The following is a 20,415-nucleotide window of genomic DNA, read 5'->3' on the forward strand; positions in this document are numbered from 1 at the left end:
TTGAACCGCAGTTGATCACGTGATCCGCTCACCTGCTGGTGATGGCGTCTGCTCGAAACGGATGAGGTCAGCCTGTTGGAGAACGGGGTCAGGGTGCAGCTGGGGAGAGGGCAGGCAGAAGGGTACTGGGCCACACAGCAGGTCTACTGGAGAAGTCAGACACAGCAGCTCTGTCTCCACCCCACCAACACCTGAGGGAGAAAAAGAGACTTAATTTCAGCTTCAATGTATAAACAACTATTAAAAAGCCTAAAAACACCTACAAGGCAAAAAGAAGAACATCAAAACATTGGTAATAGTGCCTATGACTCCAGTGGTGTGGTTAGTTACCTGGGCTGTGAGTTCCAGACTCTGTGTTGCTACAGGGGCTGTCTCTCTGGCTGGCCCCGTCCTCAGGCTCCTCTGAGGCTGCAGGGCTGGCTCCAGTGGCTCGTGCTGCTGAGGAGATCCAACCAACCCACAGACAATTATTACACTCTTTCCATTACAGAGTAAACCCGGTACCTTCAAAAACACTACCATTTTTGTTCCCATCATACAAGCAAAACACCACAAATTCTGTTCCCATTACATGTAATGTTCAACTTGTCTCATGTTGAAGGATCATACAACTTGATGCCCATGAGATGAACTGATAACAATCCCTTCCCGTATATTAATACTAAATGCAGGTAAGGCTAAAGCCATTTGTTTCCACGGTTCCTGCTGCCAGACGGCCAGGCTGATTTGTCTTTACCTTTCATATCGTTCTTCAAAACGATAATCCTCTTGTGGCCATGTCCTTTGATCCACACTACCTGCACACAGGCAGAAACAACATCCCATTTAATTACCACAAACCCCATCCATCCGGCACCACAGAGTCTGCTGTGGGGCTGAAGCCGTACACAGTGCAGGGACAGAGAAGGCAACTAACCACATTGACTACATCTGCTGCTTCGACAGTGATATCCCAGTGCAGGTCCATATGCCGAAGAACTCTTTAGATACAAGCGTTATCAATTCCCATCTTACCATAACACATCTGTGTATTTCCAACATGTTGTTTAACTAGACGTTTCTTGTCTATCAGCTCTGAATTTGAGAAAAGCTCTTACATTTTTTGGGCCTAATTCTGTACCTGTGGTATGGCGTTGAGCAGGTCGTCTACGCTGCCGTAGCCGTAGGAGCGAGGTTGGAGGCCGCGTCCGGTGAACTTGGCGTAGGCCCCGGGGAACTCCGTTAGGAAGATCTGGTGGTAGTGGTAGGTGTGGAGCAGGGCACGCACTCTACGGGCAAACTGGTACAGACGGGTTAGTCTAACTCTCTCCTCGCCACGCTCGCCTTCCTCCTCACCCTCACCGTAGAACAGCTAGGAGGGGAAGGGGGGGGGGGGGGGGGCGGGGAGAAGGGAAGTTATGAGAAACACCAGGGGAGGGCAAACTTTGTGGCTCGAGGGCCACATTTGGATTTCGAAATTAAACAGAGGGCCACACACATTTTTTGGGGGGTGGGCCAGAATGGGAAGTTATTTGAAAATGTATAGGTCCATTGTCATTTCAACATATTTTGTCTAGTTTGAGGTTTAAGAGTTGTTGTTTTTTAACCCGCGGGTCGTAGTTTGCCGACCCCTGGTCTAGACTAGACCCACACAAAGACCTAGTGGTCATCATTCCAAATATTCTAACATATAAACCACAGTATTTCATTCAAAAGGATTGTGCAATACGTCTCAGACAATTACAAAACCCGACTAACACAATGCTACCCAACTTTAAGACCCTGTGAAAAAGCCATTAAAAAAATGCTTTCCACAGGAATCCATGATCCTGCATTCTTCAAATCAGACAAATGGGCAGTAGAGCAAAAAGGTTCCCATCTATAGAACTGGAATTAAACATTAGTATAGTATGATATCTCTATGGTCCAGTCCACCGACCTCCACCAGGTAAGGCAGGCTCTTCAGCAGCTCGCTGAGCGAGAGGAAGCCGTATTCACAGGGGTTGAGCTGTACCCCATGTACAGAATGATACAGCAGACTCAAGCCCTCCACGCTGACGGAGCCGTCTCCCTCGTGCTGCCCCAGGCCCATCAGCAGGGACAGCAGCTGGCACGTTAACGAGCGCAGAGACTTCCTGTTGATCAGCTGGACCTCACGGCCGTTAGCGCCGTCCACCACCTGAGGAGAAGATCAAATCAGATGTATTTATAAAAATCCATTTATACTGCAGCAGGTATCAAAGTGCCTTCACAATTGGAGGTGAGAGATGAACCTTGGTATTCAGAAAACATGGCTGAATCTGGAATGGATAGCTCATTTCCAATATAAAGATGACATTTCAACGCACCAATAAGGGGCCTGCATGCTCAAACCTCTTCAAAGCCACTTCAGTGACATCAATTCATATCAAGAAATACTTGTGACTCATCCTAAGGGGCCAAAAATAATGTTTGTTTGTTTACACGAGGTCTTGTATAGCTCAGGATGCTCTTGTTCAGTGTTGGAGGAGTCTACAACCATCAAAACATGCAGTATCACAAGCATTTCAATCAGTCTAAGTCTATTAAGTACAACAGCCTACTACAGATGTATTTGACGGAACTGACTAGAAACTCCCAACCATACCTTGACGACGTGGCAGAGGTTGACGAGCAGGGCGGGCAGGGAGGAGACGTCGTAGTCCTGGAGCCTCAGGCCGTAGCCGAAGGTCTTGCTGTACTCAGACAGTAGCTGGGCAGCAGGCAGGCTGGAGTCTCTCTGGGAGCGGAGCATCTTGACCAGCTGGGCAGCCAGGGCCTTCACACGCTCTACCTCTGTTAGGGTCAGCACCTTCTCCTCTCCACACTCCAACACCTGGGGAGAGAGAGGTTCCAGAACAAAATGGCCACTCTACTCTAGGAATAATGTTATTTGTACTGATAATAAATTATCCATTGGGACAGAAATGAGATGCACACCACTATTTATTACACACAATTTTTATGGCAGGTGAAAAAATATAGCTGCTGGGTATGACAGTTATTACTGTCAGACGTTGCAATTAATTTCCTAATCATTCCAAATTAAGGTGGTGCTCTGGATAAATTGAGGATAATCTGACATTATCAATGGCTTTTCCTGCAGCACTCTGAATTCTACAAATAAAAAAAAACACACATTCCTCCTGGAACAGAGAATGACTCTGGCCTCCACCCACCACGAGTACGTCGGGGATCGCCTCGAAGAGCTCCATGAGCTTGGTGAAGCCGTAGTAGGCGAGTTTGCACTGGCGTCCGAAGTGGTGGTGGTAGGTAGGGATGAACTTGGAGAAGGCCATGCGACAGTGGGGCTGGTGACGCAGCAGGTCCACCACCTCCTTACCAAACTGCTTGGTCCGCTCCATCTCATCTGATGTACGATCTGAGGGGGACGAGACAAAGGAGGGCAAGAGTTAACTCAGTTTTTTTATTTATAATATATATTTTTTAGAAGCCAGTTAGACATTTCTCTGCTGGATGGCGTCTCCCTGTTGTAATAAACCATGCATTTATAAATGTACAGGTAGAGGGAGGTAGAGGGAAAAACAACCTGATCCCCAACCACATCAACCCCATACCAAGTATTTATTTTATTTTATTTTACCTTTATTTAACTAGGCAAGTCAGTTAAGAACAAATTCTTATTTTCAATGACGGCCTAGGAACAGTGGGTTAACTGCCTGTTCAGGGGCAGAACGACAGAATTGTACCTTGTCAGCTCGGGGATTTGAACTTGCAACCTTTCGGTTACTAGTCCAACGCTCTAACCACTAGGCTACCCTGCCGCCCCAGTATAACAGGTATTTTCTGACTTTATTGAACAGAGAGAGGATGACGGTGTGGAAAGATAGAGGTTGTGTCAAAAAGCAGTAGGCCGGGTTTAAACCTACTGTATCCCGACACCGTAGACTTGTACCGAAGGCTGCGGCATTACTGCTACACCAGCCAGGTCCCAGTCAGGAGATAGTCAGGCATATGTGTGTGTGAGAAAAGCATTAATTTATTCCATGCCCTCCCATGGCAAAGATATTCTTATGGCAAAGATATTCTTATCCATCTCCAAGGGAATTTCTGGGTTGAATAAGACGGAAAAAAACCCAGAAGAAAATCCAAAACAAAAAAGTGACTAATATTTCACAATTTCCCCCCAGGGATCAAATGTACAACTACAGACACAAACAAGACAACAACCCAACCGCCTGGTCCCAAGTTCAACATATTTTCTAAACAAACGTTACCAATATTTCACATGTCCTTCCAAAAGCTGGGTATGTTCCCCCAAGGGATCAAATGTACTAGAAAGACAGAACTACCCTCTGGTAGTTTATCCATGACCCTGATATCAGACCCATTAGGGTTGCAAAATTCTTGTTACTTTCCCCAAATTCCCATAAATCCCAGGTGGAAGTACACCGGAACAATAACCACGAAAAATACAGAGTCCTTCAACCTGAGAATTTTGGGGAGGTTACCGGAATGTTGCAACCCTAAGACCCATACAGTGGGACCTCATCTCACCTCTCTTGGGTACAGAGATGACAGTGTCCACGTCCTCGTGTGTGATGGTGATGGTAGTGTCAGGGATCTCAGCTAGCAGGTCCATCAGATCACACATCCCATAGTCCAGCACCCGCCAGTCTCTGGAGAAGCACCTGTAGCAATCGAAACACATTGTATGAACGTACACACAGACAGGGTGCCATTTGACACAGAAAATACACTTCCAAATGAATTCATATAAAACACCATCACAAGTAAATACACCTCCAAATAAGCCAATAGAAACAGAATCCAAACTAAGTCATAAAACAAATACTTTACTGTTAATTAACAATAGCTGACAGGAATGTGCTTAGCTCTTGGGATAGACAACATGATTGGCTGAGAGAGTGGGAATGGGCGGTCCCCCTATAGAATTGACCAGTGGTTGGTCTGGATGAATTTTAGACTCTTTGGCTAAACGGTATGATTTGCTGAGAGTGGTTCCTGTGGTAGTACTGACCAATGGTAGGCCTGCATGAAGTCCGTGACGGCCACCTGTTTGCTGGCCTGGAACTTGAGCAGTTTGAGGAGGTCCTGGGTGAATCTCTTCACCTGGGCACGGTGGGTCAGGGTCAGCAGACGCTTGGTCCCCATGCCAAGGATCTGGAGTTGAGAGAGGAAAAACAGATTCATTCATGCTTTGTTTACTTCAGGGTCGCCACCACTGAGAGTGTATACTAGCACTTCCTGCTGCAATAATCTATTAGATGTTGTACTAATTGTTTCTGTCAGGGATCTAACCTCAAGGCTGTTGAAGTGTGTAATGAGAAACAAAGTGGGCAAGGCTTTGTCAGAAGGGATAGCAGATGGTCTGCCAGTCTCTTCATTGTGTGTTTGAGCTAGGAAGTCACTAAACTAGCAAGATTAAAAGTGATCCATCATGTGTCAATTAATTGAGCTTGAGTAACTGCCATCTTTGATTATCTGTGTAATGGAGCGATTTATTAAACTGTGCGCGCGTGTGTGTGTGTGTGTGTGTGTGTGTGTGTGTGTGTGTGTGTATGCATCATACCTGCAGTACGTGAGGCACAGCCTCCAGTAGCTCCAGCAGCTTAGAGTATCCGTAGTCAGAGACCCTACACTGCTTGGCATAGTGGTGGTGGTAGGCAGGTATGAACTTGCCGATGGGCATCAGGTTGCAGGGCTGACCCTTCATCAGGTCAATGAGCTCTCTACTGAACTGGATCAACTGGGGGTTCCCCACCGGGGACTTGCACCGCTGCGTCCACTGGTCTATGACACACACAGCAAGAGGTTTTAATGACTTCTACTATGATAGTAGTATGGGTGCAGCTCTGTCTTGGAGTGCTGGTATCTGCGTCAGCAGCACAGTATCCACCTACTAAAGATGTCAGGAAAACAGTTTTTAGCTCAACATATGTCTAACACAATTCTTATTGCCTCCCGAGTATCTTCAAGTATCTTTGAGAATGGTCTTATGCGATATGGGTCTCCATTTTTAATTAATATAGGGTTTAAATTCTGTAGGTTTGTATTGCTTTTATGAACCCCAGGGGATTCCTCTGCGAGTCTAAATAAAAGGTTTTCAATGTCATTCTCCCCGAGGGTTAGGGCTGAGAGTCAGGTCAGTACCTGTGTTGGATGCGGGCGGCTTGTTGTGGATCCACTTGATGACCTTGAAGCCGTTCTGAGCAGTGACGATGTTAATGCCTGGTATACAGGTGATGAGGTGCTCCAAGGGGACACTCCCCTCCTCCTCCCCCTCCTCAGACACCGCCAGGGGGCCCAACTCTGATGCATAGCACTCGGAGAAACTGAGTCACAGGAAAGCAAAATGAATATTCATGAAACACAAAATCTAGTAACATTTACAGTGTTACACGAAATTCCAAATGGCCATTGTACTCCATTTGTATGAAATGGGTTCTAGAAATATTGATTTGATTCATTAAAAATGGTCTTTCCCATAAACGTTCACTTTGATTTCAAGGCAGATCCCCCTGACTCCATTTATTGAATTCAACTTCATTAAGCATCCACTGTCCGTTAATCTATCCAGGCAGAGACAGCGTTGGTTACCTGAGCAGGGGCAGGGTTCCCTCATGGGACTGTAGCAGACAGTGGACCTGGGAAGCCAGGGTCTTCAGAGACACCACCACAAAAGGAATCTTATACGAGTCTGGGTCAAAGTCTGCCTCACTAAAGGGGGGGACACAGAGATCGAGCTCTTATGAAATACTTTTTCAAAAAAAGTATTGTAAGATGACATAAATGTGAGTGCATATGGGTCTTTCAGTCTATCCCTACCTGAAGTTCTGCTGTGTGTAGTGGTAACTGCAGACAGGCTCGTGGTACTCCAACTGTTCAAACACCACAGGACTACCATTAGCCGAGGACCCCTCCTGGGACTGAGACGACCCCAGAGGGCTCTGCCTGGCCTGGCTACTGGGGAGGAGACACACCAGCCTGCCTCCACCCTGCTCCCTCACCGCCACCACCTCTTGTAGTCTGTATAGGTCGCTCACCACCAGCTTATGACCAAATCTGGGGAGAGGTGGAAAGGAATTAATAAACTACATTGACATAGCCTTTACTTAGCCTCCGTTTACACAGGCAGCCCAATTCTGATGTTTTTTTCCCACCGATTGGTCTTTTAACCAATCAAATCAGATCTTCTCACATCAGATCTTATTGGCCAAAAGAACAATTAGTGAAAAAAAAAGATCAGGGCCCGTTTCCCCCCAAAAGCATCTTAAGGATAAGTTCATTAGAACCATAGGATCCCATAGTTCTAATGTTGAACTTAGCATTAACATGCTTTTGGGAAAAAGTGTAGTGTAAACACAACCACAGTACTTAACATTGCATAGGACTAACTCCTACAGAGGTGGAGGGATGTTGAGTGATGAGGAGGAGAGAAGCAACACGACTCACTTTTTCTCGTAGATTTCAGTGAACTTGAAAAGGGGAAGACAGCTGGCTGGCGCGTCCTGGAGAATCTGGAAGATTTCAGAGCTGTAGAAAGAGGAAACCCTTTCATACCATCCGAATCTATCTTAAACCAGGTACAAATCATGTTTTGGCAACATTCAAAAAAGGATGGTGACGAGTTCGCCCGAACGAAGACATGAAACTGCCAAATGATGTGACACGTATGGGAGAGAGTACTACCTCAATGTTAGCTGTACTGTACATACCGGAGCATGGCTAGAGACTTGTTGCCGGCCCCGGTGATGAGGGAGACGTGGATGCGTTTGCTTCCTATCTTGTAGCGGTGCAGGCTGCTCACAGCACTGATGGCCTGCTGTAGAGAGACCATCTGGACGGTGGCCTTCAGCTGGTAGTCTGTGTGGGGACTCAGTTCCACGCCTTTAACCTGGAGGTAGACACGCACGCTAGCTTCTCATGTCGTCTACGGTGTCCGCGAATGACACACAAGCAATTTGACCTCATTGTTGTTAACTCGAAATGACACAACGACAAGGTTCCAGTTTAACAAAGTTTACTATACTATATGAACACACTACAAGGTAGCCATTACACGCAAGGCCAGGTCCAACAACGACCTCCTTTCATGCGTAGGCGCACTCTTGACCGAGTGATAGCACCGTAATAACAGAAATATAGGGATACATAAAACATGAACTTAACAATTGTGACAGTGAAATCCCTTCGCCTTCCTCAATGACATTGCAACAGGGCAGGGGTTCTTAAACATTTTCAGCTCAAGACCAAAATATGTTTTTTTTTTATGTAATAAATGCAAAGAGCAGGGTTTCCCAAACTTGGTCCTCTGGACCCAAAGTTTTGGTTTTTGCCCCAACACTACACAGCTGATTCAAATAGTCAACTAATCATCAAGCGTTGATCATTTGAATCAGCTGTGTAGTGTTGGGGCAAAATTCCAAAACATGCACCTCTTGGGTTCCCAAGGACAGAGTTTGGGAAACGCTGGCATAGAGTGCAGTCTACCACGTAAATACGACACAGCACTTTTGGCACAAGCACACACAGCCGCGTCAGAAAATGACCGAATAGGTTGAGTCAATACAATGACACTAAACCCTGACCTCACCATCTTGCCATTTAGCCTCAAATTGGAGACCGATTAATTTAAAGCTCTATACATCTATAATGAATTGCATCAGAAGTGTCTGTACAGGACTCACCCGTCCGTGTCTGGAGAAGGCGTCGTGCAGGCTCTGCTGCAGCTCCTTACGGGACATCCTGTAGTCCAGGTTGGCCACCTGTAAATCTGCCCCGTCCGAGAATGGCTCCGAGGCCTGGGGGCCCACGGGCAGACAGGGGCTGCTGCTGCCCCGGGGAGGAGGGCCTATTAGGGGGGAGGAGCGGCTCGACATGCAGGGGGATCCACTCCTGGAGCAGAGAGAAAGAGAGGAGTTGAGTGTGTTGGCAGCACCATAGGAAGGTATAGATTGAAATGGCATGACAAAACCATCAAAGTGTCAGATATTTGTGTAGCTCAATGAGGTTACTTTAAGACGATTCGTGCGGGAAATTTTAAAACTAATTTGGGGGATATTCCCTTGCATTTTTTTTCGGGGATAAAAAAGGCTCAAGTTAAAACCAAGGCATGGACTGAAGTCTCTCCTCGCCTAAAGACGGGTAATTCTGTAGTGTCTGATGGTCTCACCGTGAGGACCAGGAGCCTTGGGAGAGGCCCTGTGGCTGGGGGAGGACCGAGGCGCTAAAGGTCTTGTGCAGGGTCAGCTTGCTGAAGGCAGAGGGGGTGCTGACCTGGAACTCTCCAGAGCTCCGGTCCACATGACGCTCAGAGTCAGATGCACTGCGGGGGCTGGAGAGGCCCCTCCTGATGGGGGAAGAGGAGAGAGGACATTAACTAGAAGTTTAAAGATTATGGCATACTCAGCTCTATGAAAACAACAATTGCATGCGAGTTTTAGGCACCACCTCAGCGCCAGTAGTTTGAGCACAAACCACCTCATTTAGAAACAGCAGCTTATTAATTCCTACATCTGCCTATGTGTTCTACACATCCTTGGGTCGATGGACCCCTCTATAACAGGGTACTTTTTGCAGGCCATTTTACAATATTGAAGGAGAAAAAACACATACAAGCCTGTGGGAACCAACTGTGATGGAACCATCTAACAATTAGTACATTTGTTCCTTCATTTTAGTCTGAAAGGGCCCCTGGCGTCCATAGCGTACCTCCTGCAGCTGAACATAGACTCTCCTATGAGGCCGGCCTTGATTGGGTGCTGCTGGGACAGCCCCTCTCCGTTACTGTGGGGGGAGGAGTTGCGCTGGCCTTCCTCCAGGGGGAAGCCCACAATCTTGGGCTTGGTCTCCAGTCCACCTAGCTCCTGCACCAGGGGGACAACCAACGTGTTACTAGATATGTAGTGGTGAATGTATTAGAATAGATGTGAAGTGGAAGAGGCTAATAGATAAATGATAGAGCTGAGAGGAAGAGGTCCTTAAGAATGCTGGTGATTTTTACCAAAGCTGTTTATTAAAATGTGTATTGTCATAAATGTGACATTATCATCACCGTTCTCCAGTCTTCCCCTCAGCTCTATTGTCGGGTGGAGACAAAGCAACGGAGCAGCAGAATAAAAAGAGCAGAGACCAAAGTAACAGATCAAAAGCGTAGAAGAAAGAGACCATAAAAAACAGACTGTTACGGCCGGCAGGACAGGAAGCCATTACAAACAGAAGCAGGATTCTGACGAGACGAGGCATGGGATAGAGCAAAGATATGGGAGAGAGAAATATGCAATCATTAGATGAAACATTGATCGAGGCATTTATTGACGCAATAAAAAAAAATAAAAAAGGATCAGCCAGACATTATATGAAGCATGGGACAAAGTGTTAAAATGCCACACATTGATTAAAACATTACATGAAATGTTGAACGAAGCACAGAAACAGACCATGCATTAAACTACACGAAGCATGGGATGAAGCATGGCTATAGTTAAAAAGCCACAGGTTAGCGCAGGCAGAGTGGAGGACATGGACAGGGTTAGGGGAGGACAGGCGGCACGCGAGATGGGGGGGCGACAGGATGCTGCTGACCTGAGGAAGGGTTCTGGTTTGGGGGGGAACGGGGTAAGGTGTCCCCCCGCTCCCCCTCCTGGGGCTGTAGGGCCTCTCAGGCACCGGAACGGAGAGGGGGAGCGAGGATTCCCTCTCTCTCTGACACTCACGCCTCGCACGCCTTTTCCTCCTAGGGGAGCGCAGCTTCTCCAGGGGAAGGAAGGAAAAAGAGGAGGAGGGAAGAGGTTGAACTGGAAGCGGAGGTGGAGTCTCAGATGAGGAGGGTGGTGGGATCGGGTCGTTCCCCTCCTCAGTGGACGGAGCTGAGAAGGAGAGGGTGATGGGCCGGCCGAACACGTCCTCGTTCTCCATGCGCTTGCGGGCGCGCTCCGCCGCTTCCTGCGAGCCGAAGCGGAGGACGGCGGTGCCGGTGGCCATGGAGACGCCCAGCACCTTGCCCCCGCAGTTGTCCGAGAGGCGGCGCAGGCGGTTGCCCACGCTCTTGCCGTCGCAGCCCGACGGCAGGTTGTACACATAGAGCAGGTTGAAACCGAGCTGGTGGGGGGAGGAGAGGAGGGAAAGAGAGAAGAGGGGACCGCTCTGGGTTTACGTTTTTGAACATTCTTTGGAAATGTGTTTTGAAATGACAAGAGGTTTGCAGGGTCGGAGTCTTGTGATTGTGTTTATAAGCATTACACTACTGAAGATCACACTGTAGAACGAGAGGGAAAACACAGGACCCGTGTGGCTCAGTTGGTAGAGCATGACACTTGCAAGGCCAGGGTTGTGGGTTCGATTCCCACAGAGTGACCAGTACGGACAAATATGAAAATGTAAGTCTCTCTGGATAAGAGCATCTACTAAATGACTCAAAAGTCAAATGTAAAGCGGTCTAGAACCATTGGAAGAGTAAAGGGCAGACTTGAGATCGCCCAGAAGTAATGCCTAAAGGGCAGATATTGTCTCTGAGCAACCAGTCAGAGTACTGTACATTTATTAAAAAGTTAACTTCTGACATTCTGCAATATGGATTACATATATCAGTCAAGCATCTCTGAAGCCTACCTGTGATTTTACAGCCTGTCTGGGCGGCAGGTCAGCTACCATCTCTTCAAAGGCCACGTGGCGGTGGGCGTGCTGCAGCAGGGCGTCCGACGTCTGCCCGCTCTTATGGACCAGGATCACCTGGAAACCATGGCGATGCCGGAGGTCGCTCAGCTCGCTGGCAAAATTCACGTCGGCTGCGAAACGGATTCGGAACCGGGGTTAACTACATAGGTATGGAGTGGACGAACGAAATGAAAGAAAAACAGTTTTAACAATCATAATGTAAAATGAGCACACGCACAGGAGACTAGCACCACAGTAGCAGGGGCAGTGTGTGTTTCTGCAAAGCGCCGCAGGCTCTGACGAAGCTTGTCGTCCGCAGCGTTCTTGGCGGTAGCGTTAATGTGCGCTACCGTCACCTGCGGGAAAAAATGTAACCAGAAGACTATCAGACATTGCTCATTTAGGTAGAGTCAGAGACTGAAGAATACAACGGAACACTTTCCCAGCTGAGGGAATCAGATCACACACAGGTTACCTGGCAGTTGTTGAGCTCCTGGATGACGGCCTTGTTCTCCTTGCTGATGTCACAGACGCAGATGAACTCCGCCTCTCTGTGGCCCTGGAAGAAGTGGCTGCGGAGGCGCTGGACCACAGCTGCAGCAGAGCGACCGCTGGGAACGCAGCAGTTCTCTATGTCCCAGAAAACACCCACCGGAGGAATGTTCTCAGGACCTTCTGGAGAACCTGGGGGGGCGACGAGACGACACCAAATGTGTTCAGAAATTGAGCGAAACTGGGAGGTACTACTGTCCTGCATGTCTCTAGTGAGAATTGTTTTTGAGAAAAATGTTGGTACAGTGTGCACTTCTGAACATGACTCACATCATTACAGTGATACATACCATACTTTGTTGCAGATTTGCCCAGGCTGGACCCCAGCAGTAGCAGGCCGTCGGAGGAGGTCCCACAGCCGTTACACACGGGGATGGGCACTGAGGCCGACTGGGCCGGGGGAAGAGGAATGTTAGGCCACAACTCGTCTGCAGGCTGAACACGTGGAAAGAACAAGTTATCATTCTGTAGTCAGACAAAACAACTCATATCTTCAAATGTTGTAATCTTGTACAGTCAGGGACGGGCAAAGAGTCATTTCTAAACGATGGGCAAATTACACAAATTGTAACTTGTATGCATGTAACTGAACGAAGTACTGCCCGTTCCTGTATACAAGTGACACCCAATACGATAGAGTGCCACCACCACAGTGAACAAAGAGAATTCCACCAACCTTCGTCAAACAATCCCGGCAGAAGTGCGACCCCGTGCGACAAACTGTGCGTTCAAGATTGAAGTGCATAGCATTAGAAGAACAGATATGTCCCGAGGTGGGTATGTGGGGGTCACTGTGTGCTGCCAATGATCTCTGGACCCCCAGAGTGGCAGGGTTGTAATCACCACCACAGGGGTAATACCCAGTCCTATGGTGGGGGGTAGAGAGGGGGGCGGAGGTGGTAATGAATTTAGACTCGTTGTAGGGTAAAGGGATGGAGGGGTAAGAGTGGAGAGGTCTGAGAAGGCCTCCTGTACAGCAGGAGCATGGTAGGTGGGAGTGAGACTGAAAGGATAGGGGCTGGGACGTGGTGTCTACAGAGGGGATGTGGAGCTTGTAGCTCCCAGAGGGGAGTAGTGTGGCTCTAGCATCCCCTCCACCACCACCAAGGCTGGGGAAGTGCGGGTGTGAGTTGAGGGTGGTTGGCGTTATTTGACTGGCTCCTAGCCTGCTGAAAGAGGCTTCCTGAGAACTTGGAGGGAGGTAGAGTGGGACACCACTGCTGACACCGACACCACTACTAATACTAGCGCCACCTCCACCACTAACAACCCCATAACCACCCCGACCTAATGGGTCTGTGCTGCAGTGCTCACAGTGAGTGCACACGCTTACTTTGGGACTACCCCCCTGTTGTGGTAGTTGTTGGAGGGAGTCTTGCGGAAGAAGAGGCAGACAGGGAGGGGGCAGAGGGAGGGGAGTGAGGGGGAAGGGCTGGGAGGCAGCGGTATGATGCGGAGGAGGAGGCAGATCTTTCAGCTCCAATACTGGCTTTCTGTTGTCCATGTAATCGTTCTGGGAAAAGAAGTTTAACAAACAAAAAGGTTATTTCTCAGCATTATCATTTCATGCTTACTACTTATTTTTTTACTTGGCATTTGATTCCTGATTGATATTGTACTGCATTGTTGAGGAGAGTTAGTAAGCATTTCACTGAACAGTGCTCACGTGACCAATAAACTTTGATTTGATGGGGAAATGTATTCTAGTTTACCCCAACCCATCTTTGTACAACTTACACCTCAGCTCTACTACACACGTGGCGTTGCTTTACCTTTAGCGCTGTGTCAATGTGGCGTTCTACCTGCTATACAGAACATTATTTTGAGAGCAGAGTCTTATTTTCCCCTACTGTACCATATTCATTGATTATGCACAAGTACAATAGCTCTGGTCCAGTTTTTTGCAGGTACTCATTAAATTATTGCTAGTGGTTGTACCAAATGATCCTCCAATTACACAAGCTGATTTTGTTAGCTAGCGTCTGCTAGCATCGAACCCGGGTCTGTAATGACGCCTCTAGCACTGCGAAGCAGTGCCTTAAGACCACTGCGCCACTCAGGATCCCCAAATCCTCTTTTATACACAGACTTCACTTTCCACAATTCACACACTGCTTCCTCTCAAAGCTTCAAATTAATTGGTATTTTGATGTCAGGATGAAAAGCGTGCCCAAAGTAAACTGACTGCTACTCAGGCCCAGAAGCTAGGATATGCATATAGGTAGATTTGGATAGAAAACACTCTAAAGCTTCTAAAACTGTTAAAATGATGTCTGTGAGTAAAACAGAACTGAAATGGCAGGCGAAACTCCGAGGACAAACCATCCCAGAAAATAAATAATTCATCCTACCACTGATGTCAGTGGCTGGCACTTTTATAATAGGGCAAAATCGTGCCCTATTGCAGTTCCTAGGGCTTCCACTAGATGTCAACAGTCTTTAGAAAGAGTTTCAGGCTGTTTGTTTTTTTGTTTTTTTATGAGACAGAAATTGTAGTTTTTCTAGGTGCTCCGATTTTGGCTGTAGTGTTTCAAAGCGCATGAATGAGAGCGCGTTCTTTGGTATTTTTCTCCGGTAAAGACAATAACGATTCTCCATCTTAAATGTTATCGTTTATTTGCGTATTAGGGTACCTAAGGTTTGATTAAAAAACATTGATTGACTTGTTTGGATAAGTTTATTGGCAACGTTTGGGATTCATTTTGTATGCATTTTGAAGGAGGGAAACCGAGTGGACTATTGACTGAAGCGCGCCAGCTAAACTGAGTTTTTATGGATATAAAAAAGGACTTTATCGAACAAAAGGACCATTTGTAATGTAACTGGGACCTTTTGGAGTGCCAACAGAAGAAGATCTTCAAAGGTAAGGCATATATTATATCTCTATTTCTGACTTTTGTGTCGCAACTCCCTGGTTGAAAAGGATTTGTTATGCATGTGTGTGCTGGGCGCTGTCCTCAGATAATCGCATGGTTTGCTTTCGCCATAAAGCCTTTTTGAAATGTGACACAGCGGCTAGATTAACAACAAGTTAAGCTTTATTTTGATGTATTGCACTTGTGATTTCATGAAAGTTTAATATTTATAGTAATTGAATTTGAATTTGGCGCTCTGCAATTTCACCGGAAGGTTTTCGAAATGCTGATCCGCAAGAATTAAGGCAAATAAAAAAATGGTAAGCATAAATGTAATTAACCCTACATTCAATGTATCGTTAGTGACAATTCAGTCAATTTATTGACTGATGGGGGTTTTGTATTTCATACCCATCATAGAAAGTAAACTATCATCGGTCTCCGGCTACAATATGTCAATTCTTAATTGAAGCAGAATGTAATGTTCTCTTGGGCTGAGATGTTACATACTTGTTTGTCTGTGTTGTAACTTGGGGTGTTTTGCTGCTCGGAGGTGGAGAAGCAGTCTGTGAGTTTCCAGAGCCGGGATGAGGCCTCTTTCTCGGGATGACTGAGCCATGGGAAGGGCCTAGAACTGCATATGGATCTCTCCTTTCCCAGTCCTTCCATCATACAACCTAGCAAAGCCTTTCACCATCTCGCTTCCTTCTCATGCTTCCCTAAGATAGAGAAAAGAGAAAGCCCTTTGTTTTAAATGTTTCCAAGTTGGTCTTCATAAGTTTCCACTGGCTGCAATAGGGTAGCTAACGTTATCTAGCTAGCGACCACCATAGAATATTTAAACCTACCCCCACAGGGCTCTACAGAGCTACCATTTTGGGGGCATATGCTCCTAAATATTTAACTATGCTGCCTGGAATTACTTGGGAGCACAGTGCCCCTAAAAAAACTAATCCATGTAATAATTGTTGAAATTATTTCTTCGCTGTCCCGCAGCCGCAGTAGTATGCAAACATGTGGTGGCACAGAAAGGAAAAGGTAGCTTCTTCAGGAGATGAGCTTCAAAGCTAGCTAGGATTCATATATTTATTATTTTTGTCATTTAGCAGACACTTATCTAGAGCAGCTTATAGGAGCAATTAGCATTTAAATGCTCAGATTTTTCACCAAGTCGGCTCGGGGATTCGAACCAGCAACCTTTCCGATACTGTCCCAACACTCTTAAACACTAGGCTACATGCCACCTTCATATTGCCCTTCCATCTTAAAAATCTTCTAGATGTATTCAATTACAATAAACCCTGTATTTTTGCTGGCAATTCTTATCAATGGAAGGGCAATCTGCAATTCCTACAAAATGTTGGGACTTAAATAAATGATAAACCCATTGATTCCTGGAGAGTAGAACTTAAACTGCCCCATGAGCTTAGTTTAACTGTCATAACCCATCAGAATCCAAAATATAAACTTGTTTTCCCCATGTTTGTAAACAAATCCTCAAACATGGTTAAAACTGTACTTTTATATCATGATGGTCGGTCTGTGAATTTAAGTGTGGTTACATTTCCCACAGCCCAATCCCTCAACCTTTTACCGAAACAGTGGCGGGAATGCTGCTTAGTTATCGTTTCAACTGCGGATTGCCGCTTGAATACCTCAAATATGTTTATTTGTGTGCTTGGGAGCACGTGTGGAAAATGTCTGCATAGAGCACCAAGCAAATTGTTAACTGCAGAGTTTAGCTGATTAAACTCAACGTTTTAAATCGTGGAGTTGAGTTGCCTATGCAGTTGTGACATGCTAGTGTGGATTTACTTTTTAGCTATACACGTGCCATTAAACTAAATGCGTATTCCCGTTTGCTATGTTCATGACCAACTGCCCTCATATAATTAACTGGTTAATTTTAGTGGTGAAACGAGGAGCGTACCTAGCTAACAGGACTGTTTGCGTAAACCAATCTCAGTGTTTGGTTAGCAGCTAACCAGAGTGAGTTAGCTACATGGATTCGCTTGAAAGTAGTTACAAAAACGAAACAATTTTGCGGCACAACCCAAACGACAGAGATTCCTCTAAAACCACTGTGGCAATTCCTCATAACATTACCTCGACAAATGACAGGAATTCTCTCCCATAAGAGTACCGTTAAAGTTAGCTAGCCTAGGTTGGTTAGGTAACTTAGCCAGCTAATGCTAACTGACGATTGTTTGTTGAGACAGCACCTGCTACATACTGCTTAGTAGTTGGTACAAGGACTAACATCATGCTATATCAACTAACAGTCAACGTATTTGAATGGGGTATTTATCTAGATGACTGGTTATTTCTTACCTGACTGGCGAGCTAGCTAGCTACTTTACTTCCTTTCTTCTCATCATATCCCTCCCTAGTATTGTTTTGCGTTATCCGTCTACCTAGCAACCAGACGTTTTTTTTAACATACATTTGCCATAAACGATTCCACCACTGTCGCAATTGCACACAAAGCACCCAACTAGTTTAAAGTGTCTTTGCCACTGAGCTTATCGTTATATCCTTGCTAGCTGGTTATCAAATTCCTCAAAACGAAACTTACCATAATTACAACAGTATGCTGACCAAACGTGTAGCCATTTTATTGTAAAATAACTACTAAATAACCTGTAATGGAATACATTATTTGCTAACGAAGGCAATGCACACGTTCTCTCTATTCTGGAACGTCCGTCAATTTCAAATCGTGTAATATTCCCACTTTTCTAGTGGGAAATTGGTTTAGCAAATCGAAACCTTTGTTTGTGTCCACACGGTTTATTTATGACATAACTCGTTTTTAATTTCTTAGAACTTGTAACGGTGCACCAAATGACTAATAAAGTGAACCCGGTTGTCTACACTCAGTCTTCCAGGAAATATAACTTGATTGGTTGAAATGCCTATGAAATGCGTCATCCTCTCAATCCACCAATGGCGTGTTGTTAACGCGGAGGATGTATTCGTTTGGATTTGGGTAGAAGGGCAGTTTATTTCCTGATAGCTTTTTGCTATCAATGTTATTGATCTACTGTTAGCTAGGTAGGTAATATTATATTTCTTAGTTATCAGCGTTCAGGTAAGCATTCTGCCGTATATTTTAATCTCTCAAAGTCGGAGATCTTCACTATCGTGTATCGCACAACAGTTTATATGTTATTCACGTAACGGTTGTGATGTCGCTAAACTAGCTAGTTAGCCAACATCTTAATGTATTTATTGAATAGGCTAGCTAAAGTAACTGAATAGTTATCTGATCAAACTGGACATTCCAACGGGCTGTAAAAAAACATACAGTTAGCTATCAAGTGTCTAACGTTACCTAGCTAACCCTACTGGGCTAACTGTTAAGTGTCAACATGCATGCAAGCATCATGCATTCCATTGCATGGTTAATTGATCTCCATAGCTAGCTAGCTAGACAAACAAGAGCCTGCCTCAACATGACTAGTGCCATGTTCCTTCTTTACTTTAGATGTTTTACTAGGTTTTGTGAAACCATAGAGTCAGCTGTAACGTTAGACATGGGGGAGCCCAAGACGCCCAAATTTGGGTCCATGGAAGAAGAGCTGAGTTTCTGGAAGGAGCAGTCAGACAAACACCAGCAAAGGTAAGGAATTCTACCAATGGTTGGTAGCTAGCAGCCGAACTGGTAGGCCTAGATGTGTGGATAATGGATAGAGGTGAAACAATCCGAATCTGTATCTCTGAAGTTGTCCGTAAGTGTATATCTAGGAAGTTTACCATATATCAATCCTAAACGGTCATGGCTAGAATGGATCCAGTTTTTGTCAAATTAACGTCAAAAGTGTATTTTTTGTATGTGTTTATCTAACCCTAAACCTTTTCCTAACTTTAAGTAATTTCTCCTAACCTGCTATGAAAAGTCAAATCTGATGTTAATTTGACAAAAGTTGGATCCCTTCTAGCCATGACCATCCTAACTTCACCCTGTAACAGAGAAAAAATTGAATCTAATCCTAGATCACAATTCAGTGGCGATTTCCTTCTACATAGTTTAGCTATGAAAGTTAGATGTGTTTTTGACGTGTGTTTGTGTCCAGGGCTGAGGAGGCACAGGAGGAGTTGCAGGAGTTCCAGCAAATGAGTAGGGACTATGAGGCGGAGCTGGAGACTGAGCTGAAGCAGTGTGAAACACGGAACGGAGAACTACTGTCCAACAACAACCGGCTACGCATGGAACTGGAGAACATCCAGGTTAGAACCTAGAACACCTGTATTGTCAAGGCCAACACTACTCATATTCTGTAGTTTTGCATCACCACGTCATATTATCTCGTATACTCTGCATCCCATCACGTAAAGGTTGGGCTCCATATTCTGTATGTTTTAGTAGACTTCAAAGCACCTTCTGTGTCTTGAGTTGTCTAGTACTACACACACAGTCACTCTAGCATCACTAAATCATAGCCACCATCACCAGAGGCCCTGTGTGTTCATTACCACGGAGCAGCTGACTTCTGAGCAACTATTTATACTGCTGAGTCCAGAGGGAAGGTTAGTCATTGAATACTTGATTGTGCCTTCATTTCTGGGGCCTGGGGGACAGTCAAGGACAAGCCTGTGAAGAAGTGAAGGGAGAACATCATCTAAGACCACAAATGAGCCGCAGACATGCATCAAAAAGAAGTGTTCTGTGTTTTTGCAGGAGAAGTACGAGGCGCAGCACTCTGAAGCGTTTAGGCAGATCTCATTGTTGGAGGGAGACCTGGAAGAGACCACAGCGGTCAAGGACCAACTCCAGAAGTACATCAGAGAGCTGGAGCAGTCCAACGACGACCTGGAGAGGGCCAAGAGGTCAGTCTGGACACTTTGACCTCGACTTGGTTGTTATTATTGTGGCGTAATGACACTGACTGTTGTTATGTTGATGAGGGACTTTCAATAACTATGTAAAAAAAAAAGCCTGTCTCTGTTGGGTTGTCATTGTATTGTAACTCTGAAGTATCTGTCTGACACTTCTTTATCCAATCACCCTAACGAGATTGGTGTGTGTCTTGCCAATGTGTACCCGTTTTGTCACAAACTTCATAGGCCTACATACAGATTCAACCATGTCTGTCCTTCCACTCACCCTGGAGGATAGGATGTAATTTAAGACGTAACCATAGTAACTGACAGACCAATGTCCTGTCTCACAGGGCGACCATCATGTCCCTGGAGGACTTTGAGCAGAGGATGAACCACGTGATCGAGAGGAATGCCTTCCTGGAGAGTGAGCTGGACGAAAAGGAAAACCTTCTGGAGTCTGTCCAGAGACTAAAGGATGAGGCCAGAGGTTTGTGTGTGTAAGGGGGGGATGGGGTCAGTGTGTTTCTCTCTGTGTGTGTGTGTGTGA

General features: G+C 45.8%; 2 protein-coding genes across 6 annotated transcripts; one reads left to right on the forward strand and one right to left on the reverse strand.

Annotated features, from left to right (window-relative positions):
* On the reverse strand, positions 1-17,715 carry LOC129839222 (meiosis regulator and mRNA stability factor 1-like). 4 transcript variants are annotated; one of them, XM_055906529.1, is made up of 26 exons: positions 17,620-17,715; positions 15,555-15,763; positions 12,866-13,702; positions 12,480-12,624; positions 12,113-12,321; positions 11,876-11,993; positions 11,593-11,768; positions 10,567-11,082; positions 9,694-9,848; positions 9,155-9,331; positions 8,670-8,877; positions 7,698-7,876; positions 7,435-7,515; positions 6,808-7,044; positions 6,580-6,699; positions 6,133-6,314; positions 5,552-5,772; positions 5,000-5,142; positions 4,516-4,649; positions 3,177-3,379; positions 2,606-2,833; positions 1,919-2,158; positions 1,121-1,351; positions 737-797; positions 331-438; positions 1-191 (listed from the first exon to the last, which is right to left on the reverse strand). In XM_055906529.1, the coding sequence occupies exons 2-26, from the start codon at positions 15,714-15,716 to the stop codon at positions 16-18; spliced, it is 5,247 nt and encodes a 1,748-aa protein (XP_055762504.1). In that variant the 5' UTR covers positions 15,717-15,763; positions 17,620-17,715; the 3' UTR covers positions 1-15. The 4 variants fall into 4 exon arrangements, with proteins under 4 accessions (XP_055762504.1, XP_055762506.1, XP_055762505.1 ...); XM_055906531.1 differs by lacking the exon at positions 17,620-17,715 and adding an exon at positions 17,376-17,483 and having other exon boundaries at positions 12,480-12,579; XM_055906530.1 differs by lacking the exon at positions 17,620-17,715 and adding an exon at positions 17,376-17,483 and having other exon boundaries at positions 331-435.
* A 214-nt stretch (positions 17,716-17,929) lies between these two features.
* On the forward strand, positions 17,930-20,376 carry LOC129839223 (nuclear distribution protein nudE homolog 1-like). Of its 2 annotated transcripts, XM_055906534.1 has the most exons (5): positions 17,930-18,098; positions 18,532-18,666; positions 19,121-19,274; positions 19,726-19,874; positions 20,219-20,376. In XM_055906534.1, the coding sequence occupies exons 2-5, from the start codon at positions 18,581-18,583 to the stop codon at positions 20,367-20,369; spliced, it is 540 nt and encodes a 179-aa protein (XP_055762509.1). In that variant the 5' UTR covers positions 17,930-18,098; positions 18,532-18,580; the 3' UTR covers positions 20,370-20,376. The 2 variants fall into 2 exon arrangements, with proteins under 2 accessions (XP_055762509.1, XP_055762507.1); XM_055906532.1 differs by having other exon boundaries at positions 17,930-18,666.
* The last annotated feature ends 39 nt before the right edge of the window (positions 20,377-20,415 follow it).

This window comes from Salvelinus fontinalis, chromosome 40 (assembly GCF_029448725.1).
Source record: "Salvelinus fontinalis isolate EN_2023a chromosome 40, ASM2944872v1, whole genome shotgun sequence".
NCBI lineage: Eukaryota > Metazoa > Chordata > Actinopteri > Salmoniformes > Salmonidae > Salvelinus > Salvelinus fontinalis.